We start from the raw sequence: 14,793 nt of genomic DNA on the forward strand, positions 1-14,793 counted from the left end.
ACGCCCACCACAGGCCCTGCCCCTTGCCACGCCCATCAGCACAGGAACCGCTGCATCCTCCCGTGAGTTTTCATGCCCCGACCTGAACCAAGGCCTGTCTCCAGTGCCACCTGCCCTGTGGGACCCCTTCGTTGGTGGCGGGGAGAGGGGGGCTCACACAGGTAACACCGGGCACGGAGCTCTGCCCACGTAAGGGCCTGTGCTTCCTCTCACAGACTCAGACCTCCATAAACGCTCCCCAGCCCATTTTAATTTTCTCGCTTCCCCCCTTCTGGTTTTCAGGAGCCTTCGAGCTGAAAACTTACTTCGTTCATAGTTGCGGGGTACTGTCGGCTTCGCCGCGCAGGGGCGCTCCTGGTCACATCGGTGGCCTCGTGCTCCAACACTCTCGAGCAACAGGGTGGTTGGGTCAGCAAGCGCCAGGATCGGTCCCGAGACACCGCACGAGAACCGGGTGGGCGTCAGACCAGTGTCTGGACGGGTTTTCAGCCGGCTCCCCGCCCGCCCTCGCTGCCCAGCAGCCAGGGTGTTCGCAGCACGACCTGCGCGTGGTGACGTCCGACCCCCGTGCGCAGGGCCTGATTTTTCTGGCTAGAGCGTCTACCTATTCACCTTTGGGTTTTCACCTAGGATTCTTCCACGGTGGGGTTCGGAGTGTCCCCCGAGTATGACCAAATTTTGATAGTTCCAGACCTGACGAGTGATTGCCAAAAAGAATCAAAATTAAAAAGTAGAACACCCATCCTCAGCCTTTGCTATGTCTTTTGTTCCATTTTCTTATTACACAAACTACTTTGCAAAAACCAGAAAGTCGGGGAGCGTGCCCAGATGTTCGCTCATTCCGCTGGCAGGCCTGTGGGTTTGCACGGGTGGGGAGGGTGTCTCCTCCCACACCTGGCTGCAGCTCCAGGCTGCCGTTCCCCGTGCACGAACGTGTGTGTCATCATGTGGAGGTGATGGTATAGCCTGGTCAGTGTAGAACTCTGAAAGCAAAAGAAAATGTGGTGGACGACGAGGCACGGAGGTCACGTGTGTCCAGCGGGTGTTTGTGGACGGTCTGTGTTTACAGCCTGGTGGGGAGGGAGGTGGCGTAGGCTGCAGAGAGAGCGTCGGCTCACTGGTCTGACCTGGGAGCTTAAGGCATGTGGCCGCCTGGCAGCAGCGGCATAACCTAGGAGAGCTCTCGGAGGGAACTCGACCTCCCTGACAACGACACCATGCCTTTTGATCCTTCGCCTTTATTTCTGTGTGATATTTAAAATGCCGATTTGTCTTCCCTAAATAAACGGGGTTTATAGCCACGACACACGCCTATTCAAGCCGGTGTCTGCATTTACGAGGAAGCAGCCCCCGCTTCCTCTCCTGCAGTAAACTGCCCACTCCTCCGGGGTCCGGCCTGGACCCGGCCCGCGTGGAGGAGGCGGGCGTGGAGGCGCGGAGCCTGAGGCTGGGCGCCGACTAATTCCTTTCTGTTCTTTTTTTTCCCCCAGGATTATACCTTAACCATGTATTTTCAACAATATTGGAGAGATAAAAGACTCGCCTATTCTGGGATCCCGCTCAACCTCACGCTGGACAATCGAGTGGCCGACCAGCTATGGGTGCCCGACACCTATTTCTTAAATGACAAGAAATCATTTGTTCACGGAGTGACGGTGAAAAACCGCATGATACGGCTTCACCCCGATGGGACCGTGCTGTACGGGCTCAGGTCTGTCCTCACCCCGGCTGCGTGGTGCGCTGGCCTCGCGCCTGTCACTTGAGGCGCTGACGGTCTGGGGGAGGCCACGTCCTCGGGTTAAGTAGGAGGCAGCCATGAGACACGGAGCTTTGCAGAAAAAGCAATCGTGTAAGGTTGGGGGCATTACTGTTCCTATAAATAGGCCTCCAGCAAGGGACGGCCTCGCCGGATTGATTAGGTATAATCGAGCTGTCATATTCCCACAGGACGGGCCTCCCGTGTTAGAGCATGCGGGCCCGTGTAACTTTGCCCTGACGCTGCCGAGGCTTTCCAGAAAGTTCGCCCGAAGCCGTTTGCAGAGCTGGAAAGCAGCGTCTGGCTCTGCCGATGGAGGGCATGGCCGCCACAGAGCCTTATGCGGTGGTGCCAGCGACATTTATGGGGATGGTGAAATGTGAGGCTTCCCAATGGGAACTGTCTCTCATTGGGCCTTCTGATGAAATCACTTGAACCGGGGAGCAAACTGGCTGTCTGGAACCCCAGGAGGCCCTGGGCTTCCCTGGTTCCCGTGGAAACCACCAGGCCTTCCCATGATGCTCGCCGCTGGCGGCTGATGTTGTGAATGTCGCCCTCTTGCCAAATGGCGCATTCGTCCCTCAAGTGGCCTTTGCCCCGATTTCAGGTTCGTTTAGTTTCAGAGTCATTTTGTGTATATCTGTCTTGATCAGCAGACCTAAAAGTGTCCATCCAGGGGCTGCCCAGGTCCCCGGTGGGACACGCGTGGGTATCTTAGAGGAAGGACTCACCCCCATGCCATGAGCCACGGCCTTAGCCCGAGACCCGAGCAGATCTCTGTGAAATCGCAGCCGTAGACACTCAAATCCTCGCTGAGACTCTCGGCGCCTCAAGACGAGCGAAGGGAATCTTCTAACATCGCCTGAAGTAGAAAACGTTGAGCGACTTTCTGCGAGTCAAAGTTCTAGCAAAAATCAGAGTTTTCCAACCGCGAGAGAAGCAGCGGCACGTGCCAAGCACGCCGGGGGTACCTGGGAAGAGTCTAGGCGGGTGTTCCTCTGGGACGTCGTCGGCATTTTATAGTTTGTCCAGAAATGGGAAGTGTGGTTAGGAAGTTCTGGAGGTTCTGACACGGACATCGATTGTGCAAAAAATTCTCCAGAAACCACAGGAGTGTAAATGAGGGGACACGTTCTCCATTTACCTGCCTGCCCCCCAAAAATCCGATAGAAGAGTGTGTGTGTGTGCACGTGTGCGTGTATATGTGTGCATGTGCATGCACATGTGTGTTTATGTGTATTTGCATTTGTGCATATGCTCGCAGGTGTGAGTGTGTGCGTGTGCTTACATGTGTGCATGCTCACATGTACGTGAGCTTGTATGCATGCATGTGCATGCACGTGTTTACATGTGCGTGAGTTGTGTATGTGTGCTCATATATGTGTGCATGTGCGTGCCTGTGAGTGTGTGTTTGCGTGCATGTATCTGTGTGTGCTTGCATGTGAGCGTGTGCATCTGTGTGCACATGCACGTGTGTGTGGATGTGTGTGCGTGCATGTGCGTGAGAGTGTGTGCATGCATGTGCATGAGGGGGTGTGTGCGCGTGCATGTGTGTGAGGGTGTGTGTGTGTGCGTGTGCGTGTGGATGTGTGTGCGTGCATGTGCATGAGAGTGTGTGTGTGCATGTGCGTGAGGGTGTGTCTGTGCATGTGCGTGAGGGTGTGTCTGTGCATGTGTGTGAGGGTGTGTGTGTGCGTGCGTGTGTGCGTGAGGGTGTGTGTGTGTGCATGTGCGTGAGGGTGTGTGTGTGAGGGGTGTGTGTGTGCATGCATGTGTGTACGGATGTGTGTGCGTGCATGTGTGTGAGGATGTGTGTGCGTGCAGTGTGTGAGTGTGTGCATGTGCGTGAGAGTGTGTGTGTGCATGTGCGTGCGGATGTGTGTTCATGCATGTGTGTGAGGGTGTGTGCACGCGTGCATTGCGTGATGGTATGTGCGTGCATGCATGTGAGGGTGTGTGTGTGTGCATGTGCGTGTGGATGTGTGTGCATGTGCATGAGGGTGCGTGTGTGCGTGCATGTGCATGAGGGTGTGTGTGTGAGGGTGTGTGTGTGTGCATGTGCGTGAGGGGTTGTGTGTGTGCATGTGCATGAGGGGATGTGTGTGTGCATGTGCGTGAGGGGGTGTGTGTGCGTGCATGTGCGTGAGGGGGTGTGTGTGCGTGCGTGTGCGTGTGGGGATGTGTGCGTGCTGTGCGTGCGGATGTGTGTGCGTGCATGTGCGTGAGGGTGTGTGTGCGTGCATGTGCATGAGGGGATGTGTGTGTGCATGTGCGTGAGGGGTTGTGTGTGAGGGTGCGTGTGTGCGTGCATGTGCGTGAGGGGGTGTGTGTGCGTGCATGTGTGTGCGGATGTGTGTGCATGCAGTGTGTGAGTGTGTGTGCGTGCATGTGCGTGAGACTGCGTGCGTGGCAGGGAAGCGAATATCAATGCAAGTTCAGCCGGGCCTTCTGGGTTTGTAAACGGAACCTGCTTCTCGGGCTCTTTCCGTTTTCACTTTCAGGTCCTTTGTTTTCTGACCAAAGAGAGAGTGTGTCAGTTTCTCCGTGCAAAGCAGAGCTTTAAATTAACCCCGTGAGGACCGTGTCTTAGTGACCCCCTGCGGGGTGTGCTTGGGGCAGGCGGGGACGCCCCGCGGTCTCGGACTTGGAGGGTTCGGGCCGAGACCGGCCACGTGGCCTCCTCCCCTCTGCACGCTCCTCGCGTCCCACGCTGGCCGCTTACGCCCGGTCCCCTCATCCTCCGCGTCACGTTTTGCTCAGCGAGTGATTACGGGGCGCTGGCCGTGGCCTCGGGCGCTGTTCCTGGCGGGCGTGGGGGCAGCCGTGGCGGCAGTCGGCCCTGCTCTCCCGGGCTCGCCCGAGGAAGAGCCCAGGGCCTGCTGGTCAGCGAACGGATGGCCGCCCAGGTGTCACGAAAACACGGAAATGGCGGCGAGGCGAGGACAGAGCCAGGGCCGAGGCCTGTCCACTGGGGCAGGCTCCGGAAGGCCCGCCGAGGACGCCGTGACCTCCGCCCTCTCCGGCGCTCACGGCGAGTCTGGGACCCGGACACGTGTGGACAGCATGGCCCTGGCCGTCTGCCTCCCGGGGGACCCCGCCCTCCGTCCCTTGTCCTTCTGTGCCCCAGCTACAAGTGGACATTTCCAGCGCACGCCTGGGCAGCTGGGGGTGTGCCGTCCCCACAGCCGCCTCTCCAGCCTGCATTTGACGACACGGAGAGTCCGCCCTCGTCATTCTCTGTGACTGGTGGAAGGCTCACATGGAAGGGCTGACACCAAGGATCGCCCCCTGCACGCTGACAGCCACGGGTCTCCGTGCCGCGGGTGTCCTCACTCAGCGTGCAGGCAGGGGACACATGGGGACAGTTGTGGACGGTACCCAGAGGTGGCCGCTCTCTCCCCGTGGGATGCTGAACTTGCTGGGCACGAGGCTCCCTGACGCACGTCAAGTTTATTCCTTGAGTCTTCATGCCTTCGGCTCTTACACGTGTCTGTGGAAGCCCGTGACTGCGGGAGCAGGACCGGCCGCTGAGCTCTGTCCCATCCCCTTGCATGACACAGTGCCGCCACGGTGCTTGCCACAGGGGGGGCCGCGCACGATGCTGGCCGTGTCCCTTTACACCTCACGTTTCCAGCCTGTCGTGTGTCCAGCGAGAAAATCACACGCACGCACGCACGCACGCGAGCTCTGCACGCTCTCCGTGCCGTGAAGGTCAGAGGGCCGCTGGCCGCGGGGGCAGGACAGACGCTGAGGGTCAGAGCTCCCTGCGAACCCCTTTCTCTGCCCTGATCACCCAGACCCGACGAGATGCCACGAGGCGTTTTGTGGGGCTTAGAGTGGAGCGTTGCTTTCCTCGGGGAATCCGGCCCTCGTCCTGCCGGTGTCACGCGGTGTGTCTCATCGGGCCGCCCCGGAGGGGGCCCCGCCGGGGTCAAACCTCGCCGCCGCCGCGGCTCCCGCCCGGCGCTAAGCCCTGCCCTGGCTCTGTGTTTCAGGATCACCACCACGGCCGCGTGCATGATGGACCTGAGGAGGTATCCGCTGGACGAGCAGAACTGCACCCTGGAAATCGAAAGCTGTGGGTATCTGGGCCGCTTCCGTCCCCCATTGGGTCCTGGCCCCTTGTCTCCCCCGGGCCTGCTTTCATCCAGGCGTGTGCGGCCGCCTCGGCACCGTCTGTAATTGTCTTAAAAATTGGGGGTCGAATCCTGCACTCTGCACGTTTCCCTGCAGAGAGAGGGGGAGGCGGAGTCGGCGTGGGGGGCTCCCCATCCTAACCCGAGTGAGAGTGTTCGTTTTGCTGAAATGTAAGGTGGCCAGCGCTCCCCACCGGGTCCCTTCAGCGGGAGGCGGGTCCCGCACTCAGCTCCCCGCAGCCCCGGGCCACGGGCGTGGGCCTCGCTCTCCATCGGTTTCCCAAGCGGCGTGTCCGCTTCTCGGCAGCCCCCTCCCCGGCAGCCCCCTCCCATCCGCAGCGTATTCCGATGCCTTGTTGACAACTCGGTGCCGAGAGCCGTGCGAGGGGCCGCGGCTGCTTCTGTGTTGCCTGGCGCACGGCCGTGGCTGCCGTCCGGGCCGTCGTCACGTATCCCGGCCCCTTAGACCGGTTCGCCCTCGGTCCCTCCTGCGTCCGGCTTGTCGGTGTTTGTGTGGACGGTCTTCGTGGATGGCCAGGGGCGGCTTTGCCGCGTCTCTCGATGCGTTTGTGCGGGAGAGCGCGTTTCTCCCGGGAACCTCCGGGAGTGCCCGGGGGGCAGGTGCGGGGCAGCGCCAGGCGGACGTGCACGCGGGGACGGTGCTGTCCACCCCCGGCGTCCCCGTGAGGAGTTCGGCCGCGTTTTGCTGCTCGCAGTGGGAAGCGTGAGGGTTTCCGGCCGCGGGGGCAATTGGTGAGGTGTGCGCTGTGCTCACCAGTGCCACGGGGGTGACAGGGGTGTGCCCAGCCCGATCCAGGGAGGACACACGGCGGGCGGGGCGGGGGAGATGACATCGGCCATGGGGAGCAGGCGTCCCGCCGCCGTGGCCTGTGTGTCCACTGTCACGCGTTCAGTGTCATGCCGACCACTGACCACGTGCAGATCAAAACGTCCGTCACACTGAGAGGGTGTCTTTTTCCGCGGTGATTTTACTCGGCCTCCCCAAGAGGGTGACTCTAATCCTTCAGAGCACGCCCGGGGGCCCCGGGTGACCCCAACCTCACGGCCCCTGTGCTCATCCTCGGGAAGCCCCTAGCGTGAGGATGTGCCGCAGCCCAGTTTGGAGCTGTGACCGGCCGTTGCGCACACTCGCCCCGGTGGCCGCTGCGTGCACATGTGCGGGCTGAGGGCGGCCAACCCGGTCAGGCCAGGCGCCTGCCGCAGCCACCCAGAGCCCCGAGGGGAGGCGATGTCCGCCCCGGGACCGTCCGAGGTCCCAGATGTCGATTCCGCCCGGTGTCCAGTCCTGCCCTCCCCCAACGCCTCGTGCCGGGCGCGCGTTCCGTGGTCCTCAGGGCCGTCGCGGTCACCGCGGTCCTTACGTGTTTCAGATTTGTGTCTGTGCAGCGTCCGGGCCACGCAGACGGAGCCCAAGTCAGAACCCACACCGCACCCCACTCCCTCACCATCCCTAAGCTCTCACCAGCCGGGTCCCAAGCGGATGACGGAGGGGACACTCGGACCCTTGCGTCGGTTCCCTGCTGACCCTTCGCGCGGACCTTCGGCGCGTCGGACACCCCTCCCCCCGGGCGGGGGACGGGCCGCGCCCTCCATGGCACAGGTGGCGCCCCTCGGGCCCCGTGTGCAGACGCGATGACGAGGCGTCCGCTCTCCATGTCCCCGCGTCTCTCTCCCGGCAGATGGCTACACCACGGACGACATCGAATTCTACTGGCGCGGCGGCGACAAGGCTGTCACCGGGGTGGAGAGGATCGAGCTCCCGCAGTTCTCCATCGTGGAGCACCGCCTGGTCTCGAGGAACGTAGTCTTTGCCACAGGTGAGGCCCGCGCCCTCACACGCGCCCCGCGTCCCCGCCTGGGCCGCGTGGTGTCCCCACGCCCTGCCGCCGACCCTCAGCGCCGGGGCCCCGAAGGAGTGCCATCGTCGGAGGACCCCCGTCCTCTGTCTCATGGGGGTTTGATGGGTGGAAAGGTCGTCTGGCAACGAGACGCTCCCTGGGGCTGGTGACAGCAGAGTTAAGGGATGGGGAGTGAATTAACCTAACCACGTTTCGTAACCCGAGCAGCTCTCCTGAGTTGATGGAGGCCACTGATGGCCCCGGGGGCAGGAAGGAAGGTGACGGGGGACACGGTGAGGGCGGGTACCGTTCTCTCGGAAGTCACAGGCCTTCTCCCCACTCTGGGCTGGCCAGCCGCCTCGTGGTGCAGAGCTTGGGGCCACCCGCCATCAGCCGTGCCCCTTCAGACACCGTCACCTGCTCCCGGTGTGGTCCGGTCACGCTGGCCGGCCTGGGTTTCAGCGCCGTCTCTGCTTCACCTGTCCGGGCTGAGGGTTTATTAAGATGGGACCATGGGCATCGCCGAGCTGTGCACCGTCACAGGGATAACAAGCAGAGGGACTTTGTGAACCGTCAGGCGTTGCAGAGACCGTACACTCAGCGAAGTGGGGGCCCGGGCTCCCCGCCCCTCCCCTCCCCGTCTCGGCAGCCGCCAGCGGGGCCGTAGCCCCAGGTCCTGCTCCCCGGGCAGGGCCCAGACCTCCCTCTGACACTGACACTTGCTAGTGGTGTGCCCTGTGGCGAGTCACAACCTCCCCGAGAGACAGAGACGGCAGCGACGTGTGTTTGGAGGTCCCCGAGAGGGCTGCACGAGGGGCGTAAGTGCACAGCTGGGCCGCGGCCCGGCCCGGGAGGATCGGCCATCATCAGCCCCGCCAATCGGCCATCGTCGGAGAGGGGCATCTGGCTGGTTTCACCAGGCGACTATTCACCCCCAATAGAAGGCTCGTTTTCCCAGAAGCGATGTTTAAGGCGCTAAAATATCCCGCGCGGGAAGAAACGAAGGCTCGTTTCCCCAGAAGCGATGCTTCATCAGCCACTGGCATGGTCCTCGCGTGTTTAAGGCGCTAAAATATCCCGCGCGGGAAGAAAATGTGCGTGAAACCTCTCGGCGCCTGGTGGGGCTGGGACACATACGCGTTTGTCCGGGGAGACGAAGCTGGGGTCCGTCTACGTCCCGAAGACAAAGAGCAGTGACTGAGTTAGTTCATGTCGACGGATGATTCGGTTCCTACCGCGAGTCAGCGACCGGGGTTTGGGGGAAAAAACGTTTCAGTCTTTTTACAGAGCGAAAGAAAATGAAAAAGACCTTGTGACTCGCTCTAACTCGCGCCCGTCTGGCGGTGTATACGTTAGAATTTATGGCCACAGGTGAGCCCTGTGGCCACTCACCGATGTCCCTTGGAGGCTGGGAGTTGACAGACTAATGAGTCCAAGTTGAAGCATAGGAGATGGGAAGCTTGAGAGGAATAACGGTAACGAAGCTGGAAAAGGCAGAGCCGCCCCCACGGTTCCTGGCGAGTCGGACCCTCGACGTGTATTTTCGATGAAGATTTTAACGAGTTCTTCTTCAAAGCTTTACTGAAACGATCATGTCGCACTTCTACCTGTTCACGTCGCAAGGGTTTCTGCAAGACGCGGAGGCGGCTGGGGCGACAGTGTCGTGTTGCCCGTGCGCAGCGGCTGTGTCATGCCCAGCTTCACACGCCCGTGCCGAGGGGCCGCGTTTTCCACGAGCGATGCTTTCACACAAGTTTCCGCAAACGCGCGTTGGACCCGGAGCGGCTTAATCCCGCTTCGGTGGGGATTTTTATTAACGTGCACATTTACAGAAAAGCACTTAACATAGAAATGCGGAGCCGAGGGAAGTATCAGAAGGGGACCCGTCGGGGGCATCAGGTGAAAAGCGGAATGAATGTTGCTGGCGGTCCAGGCCCCCCGCCCCCCGATTTCCTCCCCCATCCTTCCCAAAGGGGCCGCTGCCTCTCCCCGGCGCGGTTCATTTCGTGTTTTCGAGTCTTGTCTATTGGGTTTGGAGTCCGGGGTATTTGGCGGTGTTTCCCTAGCTGAGCTCTGTGGCGCGAGCCCCTCCCACGTCGCGGGGCTTCCTTTCACGCCCGGGCACGCCGCTGGGCGGACACGTCGCCCGCTGGGCGGACGCGCTGCCGCTTTTCTGTGTGTGGCCGTCACCCGCATGGAAGCGGAGGTAGCGAACCGACACGTGTAGCCGTGAACGTCCGAGCTTCGCCGCTTGCCGGACCGTTTCCCACAGTGGTTTTGCCGATTTGCGTCGTGCTCCAGAGTGTCCCTCCCGTTCCATGACCCCGCCGACCTTCCGTGTCACGTGGAGGTCGCCTGCTGGGCTTTAGGTGATGCCTATGGCCCTAGTGGTCGTCCCCTGTCCCCTGAGCACTGGGGAGATGGCGGGCCCTCCCCGCGGGCCGTCGGCCGTCCCTTCCCTGGACTGACTTCCACGTCCCGGATGCAAGGTCATCACAGGTCACGGCGCGTCCTCGCGTGTCCCTTCCACGCCCAGGCCCAGCGCTCCTGGCATCCGCGTGCTTGTGGACAGCAGGTGCGGGCCGGGCCTCGTCGCCTGCCCAGAGCCGTCGCCCCGCGGTGGCGTTCCTGCCCTGAACTCCGAGCTCCCTGGTCTACACCGGGCCCCGTGTTCGCGCCCTCCCCGCCGTGTGAACCCCTGCGGCTTAAAGCAGAGCGGTCCCTGGTTCTCTTTCTGTCCATTTACGATCGACTGGATTGTTGCTGGCCCCTTACGTTTCCATATAACTTTCACAATCAGAGAATCGAGCTTTCACGTAGAAACGGCCCGGCTTTCCGTTAGGGGTGCATGAGCCGATTCAGTGAGAGGGGCCGTCGGCGTGATTCTCCCGATCTGTGTGTTTCGTGTCTCCACGTATGTAGGTCTTTAATTTGTCTCAAGAGCATTTGAGAGTTTTCTGTGTAGACAGAAGTTTTGCACATCATTCTTGGTCTTTTCCAGAAGGTTGGTGTTTCCTGACATTATAGGTGGTGAAAATTTTTAACATCCTTTCGTGTTTGTGGCCGATGTGTATAAGAATATGATGACTTTGTGTTGAGTGACCTTGCTCAAGTGTTTATTACTTCTGGTAATTTACCTGAGAAGGCATTTTTATGTCTTTTCGAGCACTGCAGGGACCTTCCTACGCCTCCATATTCCCTCGTTCTGACTGAGATACGCCATGTCGTTACGTATGGTAATTACATGCACGCACGTTAAATGCTACGCGAAATCATTATTGTGAAATGCAGTAAATGCCCAGTTAGATAAGAGCATGAGCTCCCTCTTTTCTTTGTTATTTATTGTATTCTTTCTTTTATCTCCAAGTCTCTGTGAATGTTACCTTCTGCCTAAAGAAAACATTTAGGAAATATTTTCTTTAGTGTGAGTCTCCCAGTCACAAATTTCCTCTCGGGTTTTTTTTTTTTATTTGATCTGTACATGACCTTGTATGATACTTATTCCTCTAGGGTGTGTTAGCTGGTTACAGAAACCTAGGTTGGCCTTTGGCTTCCTTTTCCATTTGAAGATAATGTCCCATTGTCTCTGGCTGCCATTGCTTGTGTTGAGGGGACACTTGCTGGTCTCACTGGAGCTCCCTTCAAATTAATCTGGTTTTTTCCCCCTTCAAGTAGCTTTCATGATTTTCCCTCTGCTTTCCGTTCGCTGGCGTTTGTGCTAAAATCCCAGTTGCAATTATTCCGGAGTCGGGTCTCCCGCAGCTTCTGTGTCTCTCCCTCTTTCCTGACATTTCATTCCCTTTTCCCTTCATGCTTCATGCTCTGGAGATTTTCCTCTGCCTTCCTTTGCGTTTCGACGGTTCTCTCTCCCACCCCGTGGGGTAGCTCTTTGTTTTCTTGACGTGTCAGAATAATAGTTTGTAGTTTCGATGAAGTATAATCTACCTGGTTTTTTTCCACTCGCGATTTCGTTTTCTGCTCCAAGTTTATACACGAGGAAACTGAGGATCTGAGGGAACCGTCAGCTTTCCGAAGGCAAGTCCCAAATAGGTCACAAGGGCGAAGCTGGGTGGCCGAGACGCCCCGCTCTGTGCTCCAGAGTCACGTGACAGAACATTCCGGATTTTATACACGAGGAAACTGAGGATCTGAGGGGACCGTCAGCTATCCGAAGGAAAGTCCCAAATAGGTCACAAGGGCGAAGCTGGGTGGCTGAGACGCCCCGCTCTGTGCTCCAGAGTCACGTGACAGAACATTCCGGCGCAGGCCCCGGACGAGAGTCATTGCCCGGTTCACAGAGACAACCTTAGAAAAACACTTTTTGAGCTTCAGTCCTGTTTTTCCTGTTTTTCTCCTTCCTATTTTATATTTCTCTTTTCCTTTGTGGATTTCCTGAACGTACGCTCATTAAGGTGGCCGGCGACGGGTGGGAAAACTAGCGACTCTGTTTTGAGCTGTCGGTTGGGTTACGAAGCAAGAAGGCCGATGACAAGCGAAGAAGGCGACGTGATGACGTCCCCAAGGGCAGCGCTGGGAGCCCCAACCCCTTCTTCCCTCCAAATACAAGTGCTTGTCCTCGGGGACCCGAAGGAAGGAAGGGTCGGGGCTCACGGAAGAGGCAGCGTTTGACCGAGGCCTTGAAGCACGGTCAAGGGCAGACGCGTCCTCAGCGGGGAAGGCGCATCTCAGCCGGCTGTGAATCGGCAGACGCGAGAAATGTGGGCGATTATTTCGAGTCCACGAGGACACGCTTTGGCTAGAAAACGTCATGTTGAGAGCAGAGGATGCTGGAACGTACGACCAGGACGTATTTGGGGGAACGCTTTGGGAACCCCGGAAGGCCTGGGTGAGGCTTTGACCTCGGGAAGTGGTGAGCAGAGGCCTCGGAACATGGGACGACGGGGTCATGGGACAACGGTCAGAGTCGACACTTCCGGAACATGTGGCGGGAGCAGGGGCCGGGGTCTGGAGGCGGCGTGGCCCCGGCCCACCTCCGTGGCCCATCACGTCAGTGGCCTGTGTACACCTGGGAGGTGACACACAGCACGGAGTGTGTCAGTCTCTGTCCAGGGAACTTTATCCCATCGATGGTGTGGGGAAAACTGGGTAGCTGTTTGTGGAGCAAAAATCAATCTACACCTTCACTTCTTATCAAATTCTGAAATAATTGCCAACTCTCCAGATAGGTTTGTGGTTGGATATCGATTGTGAACTAACCTAAGACGAAAAAGCAGTTTTAGAAATAACAAGGAAAAAAATGTAGTGACAGACTCAACGGCACGCAAAAAATTATTTATACGTGTCCATACCCCCCTCTCCAACCCATTACCAGTTCTGAAACGAACAACCGGGAGAATGCTCGCAGAGAACGTGACAAGGTCTGACATCGGAAGACCTTAAAGGGAAAAACAGCAAGAGGAAAGAGAAATGCGAAAAACGAGTAAATAGGATCATCAGATCGTGTACGGGATTACACACATCACACACATTTAGGAAGTATTCAATCAAAGGAAGTGATGGAAAGGACAAATTTTTCCCCAAGGAAATTAGCCGAAGTTATTTTTAAGCAACGTGATGTCATATTGTCGTGTTCACAGGACGGGATAGGCAGTTCTGTGAACAGCTCGCAGCGGCGTGTACGTGGTGTGAGAATTTTGCCGCGATTTGGCAATTTGCATGAAAAGCCTTGACCTTCGTTCCCCCAGCTGCTCTTTGGGCGTATTCGTCCTGAGGAGATGGTCCAAACGTAGCAGAGGGAGTCTGCTCAAAAGTAGTCCTCAGAATAATTGAAGAGTTTTACAAAAATGGGAATAACCTAAAGTCGCAACATTAAGGAAATGTATTTATAACCGTAGGAGCATGTGTGTGTGCATCTGACGTGTACGTGGTGTGTACACAGGTGCATTATGTTAGGGATAATTTTAAAATATACTGTAATAAGTGTGAAATGTTGACGCTGCGATGATGATATATGCATTGGATCAGAGCCATGTAGAGGAAATTACACGCGCACATACACACTCACACTCACATGTACAGGCAGTCACATGTTCACGTACACACAGATACACACTCACATATACACTCACGTACACAAGACACACAGACACACACATACACAACGCACATACACCCACTCACACATAGACACACATACACTCAAATACACACAGATGTACACACTGACACACACTCACATACACAGATACACACACACACATATGCACTCACATATAAACACACATACTCGCATATACACACAGTCACATCCACACAGGACACACACATATACACATACACACTCACATACACGCAGATACACATACACTCACATACACATATTCACACATACACACTTATACACAGACACACTCACATACACTCACATGCACACACTCATACATTCACATATACACACACATACAGAGACACACGTACCCACAGACACACACTCACAGACACACACACACTCACAGACACACACAGACACACACTCACAGATGCACACTCACATACACACACACTCACAGACACACTCACAGACACACACACTCACAGACACACACAGACACACACTCACACACACCTACAGACATACACACACTCACAGACACACACACTCATAGACACACACACAGATGCACACTCAGACACAGACACACACTCACAGACACACACTCACAGACATACACACACAGACACACACACTCATAGACACACACACACATACTCGACACACACACAGTCACAGACACACACACAGACGCACACTCAGACACACAGACACACACTCACAGACACACACTCACAGATACACACTCACAGACACACACTCACAGACGCACACAGACTGGAGCAGACTCCCCGGGCCATCCGCCCTGGCATGCTGGGTCCCCTCCTCCTCTGTAAAATGCGGCTGAAACGTGGCCAGTGCAGCAGCCGGGGCTTTCATCATAGGCGCAGACGGTCGCGTGAGTGACTCAGGCGCCGAAGAAGGCGGCGGCGAGAGGAGGACGGAGGGCGGCGGGGCGCGGCGTGGGAG

General features: G+C 57.6%; 1 protein-coding gene across 2 annotated transcripts in view; it reads left to right on the plus strand.

The window, feature by feature from the left end:
• Positions 1–1,495: 1,495 nt before the first annotated feature.
• The window catches only part of GABRB3 (gamma-aminobutyric acid type A receptor beta3 subunit), a 22,558-nt gene continuing 9,260 nt past the window's right edge, over positions 1,496–14,793 (plus strand). Inside the window, exons 1-3 of one of the 2 annotated variants that reach the window (XM_006907079.1) lie at positions 1,496–1,711; positions 5,752–5,834; positions 7,593–7,730. In XM_006907079.1, the coding sequence (XP_006907141.1) occupies positions 1,506–1,711; positions 5,752–5,834; positions 7,593–7,730 (427 nt within the window). In that variant the 5' untranslated portion in view covers positions 1,496–1,505. The remainder of the gene's footprint in view (positions 1,712–5,751; positions 5,835–7,592; positions 7,731–14,793) is intronic. The other variant, XM_006907080.1, reaches the window with a different exon arrangement.

The sequence above is a fragment of the Pteropus alecto genome, unplaced genomic scaffold, assembly GCF_000325575.1.
Source record: "Pteropus alecto unplaced genomic scaffold, ASM32557v1 scaffold102, whole genome shotgun sequence".
Classification (NCBI taxonomy): Eukaryota; Metazoa; Chordata; class Mammalia; order Chiroptera; family Pteropodidae; genus Pteropus; species Pteropus alecto.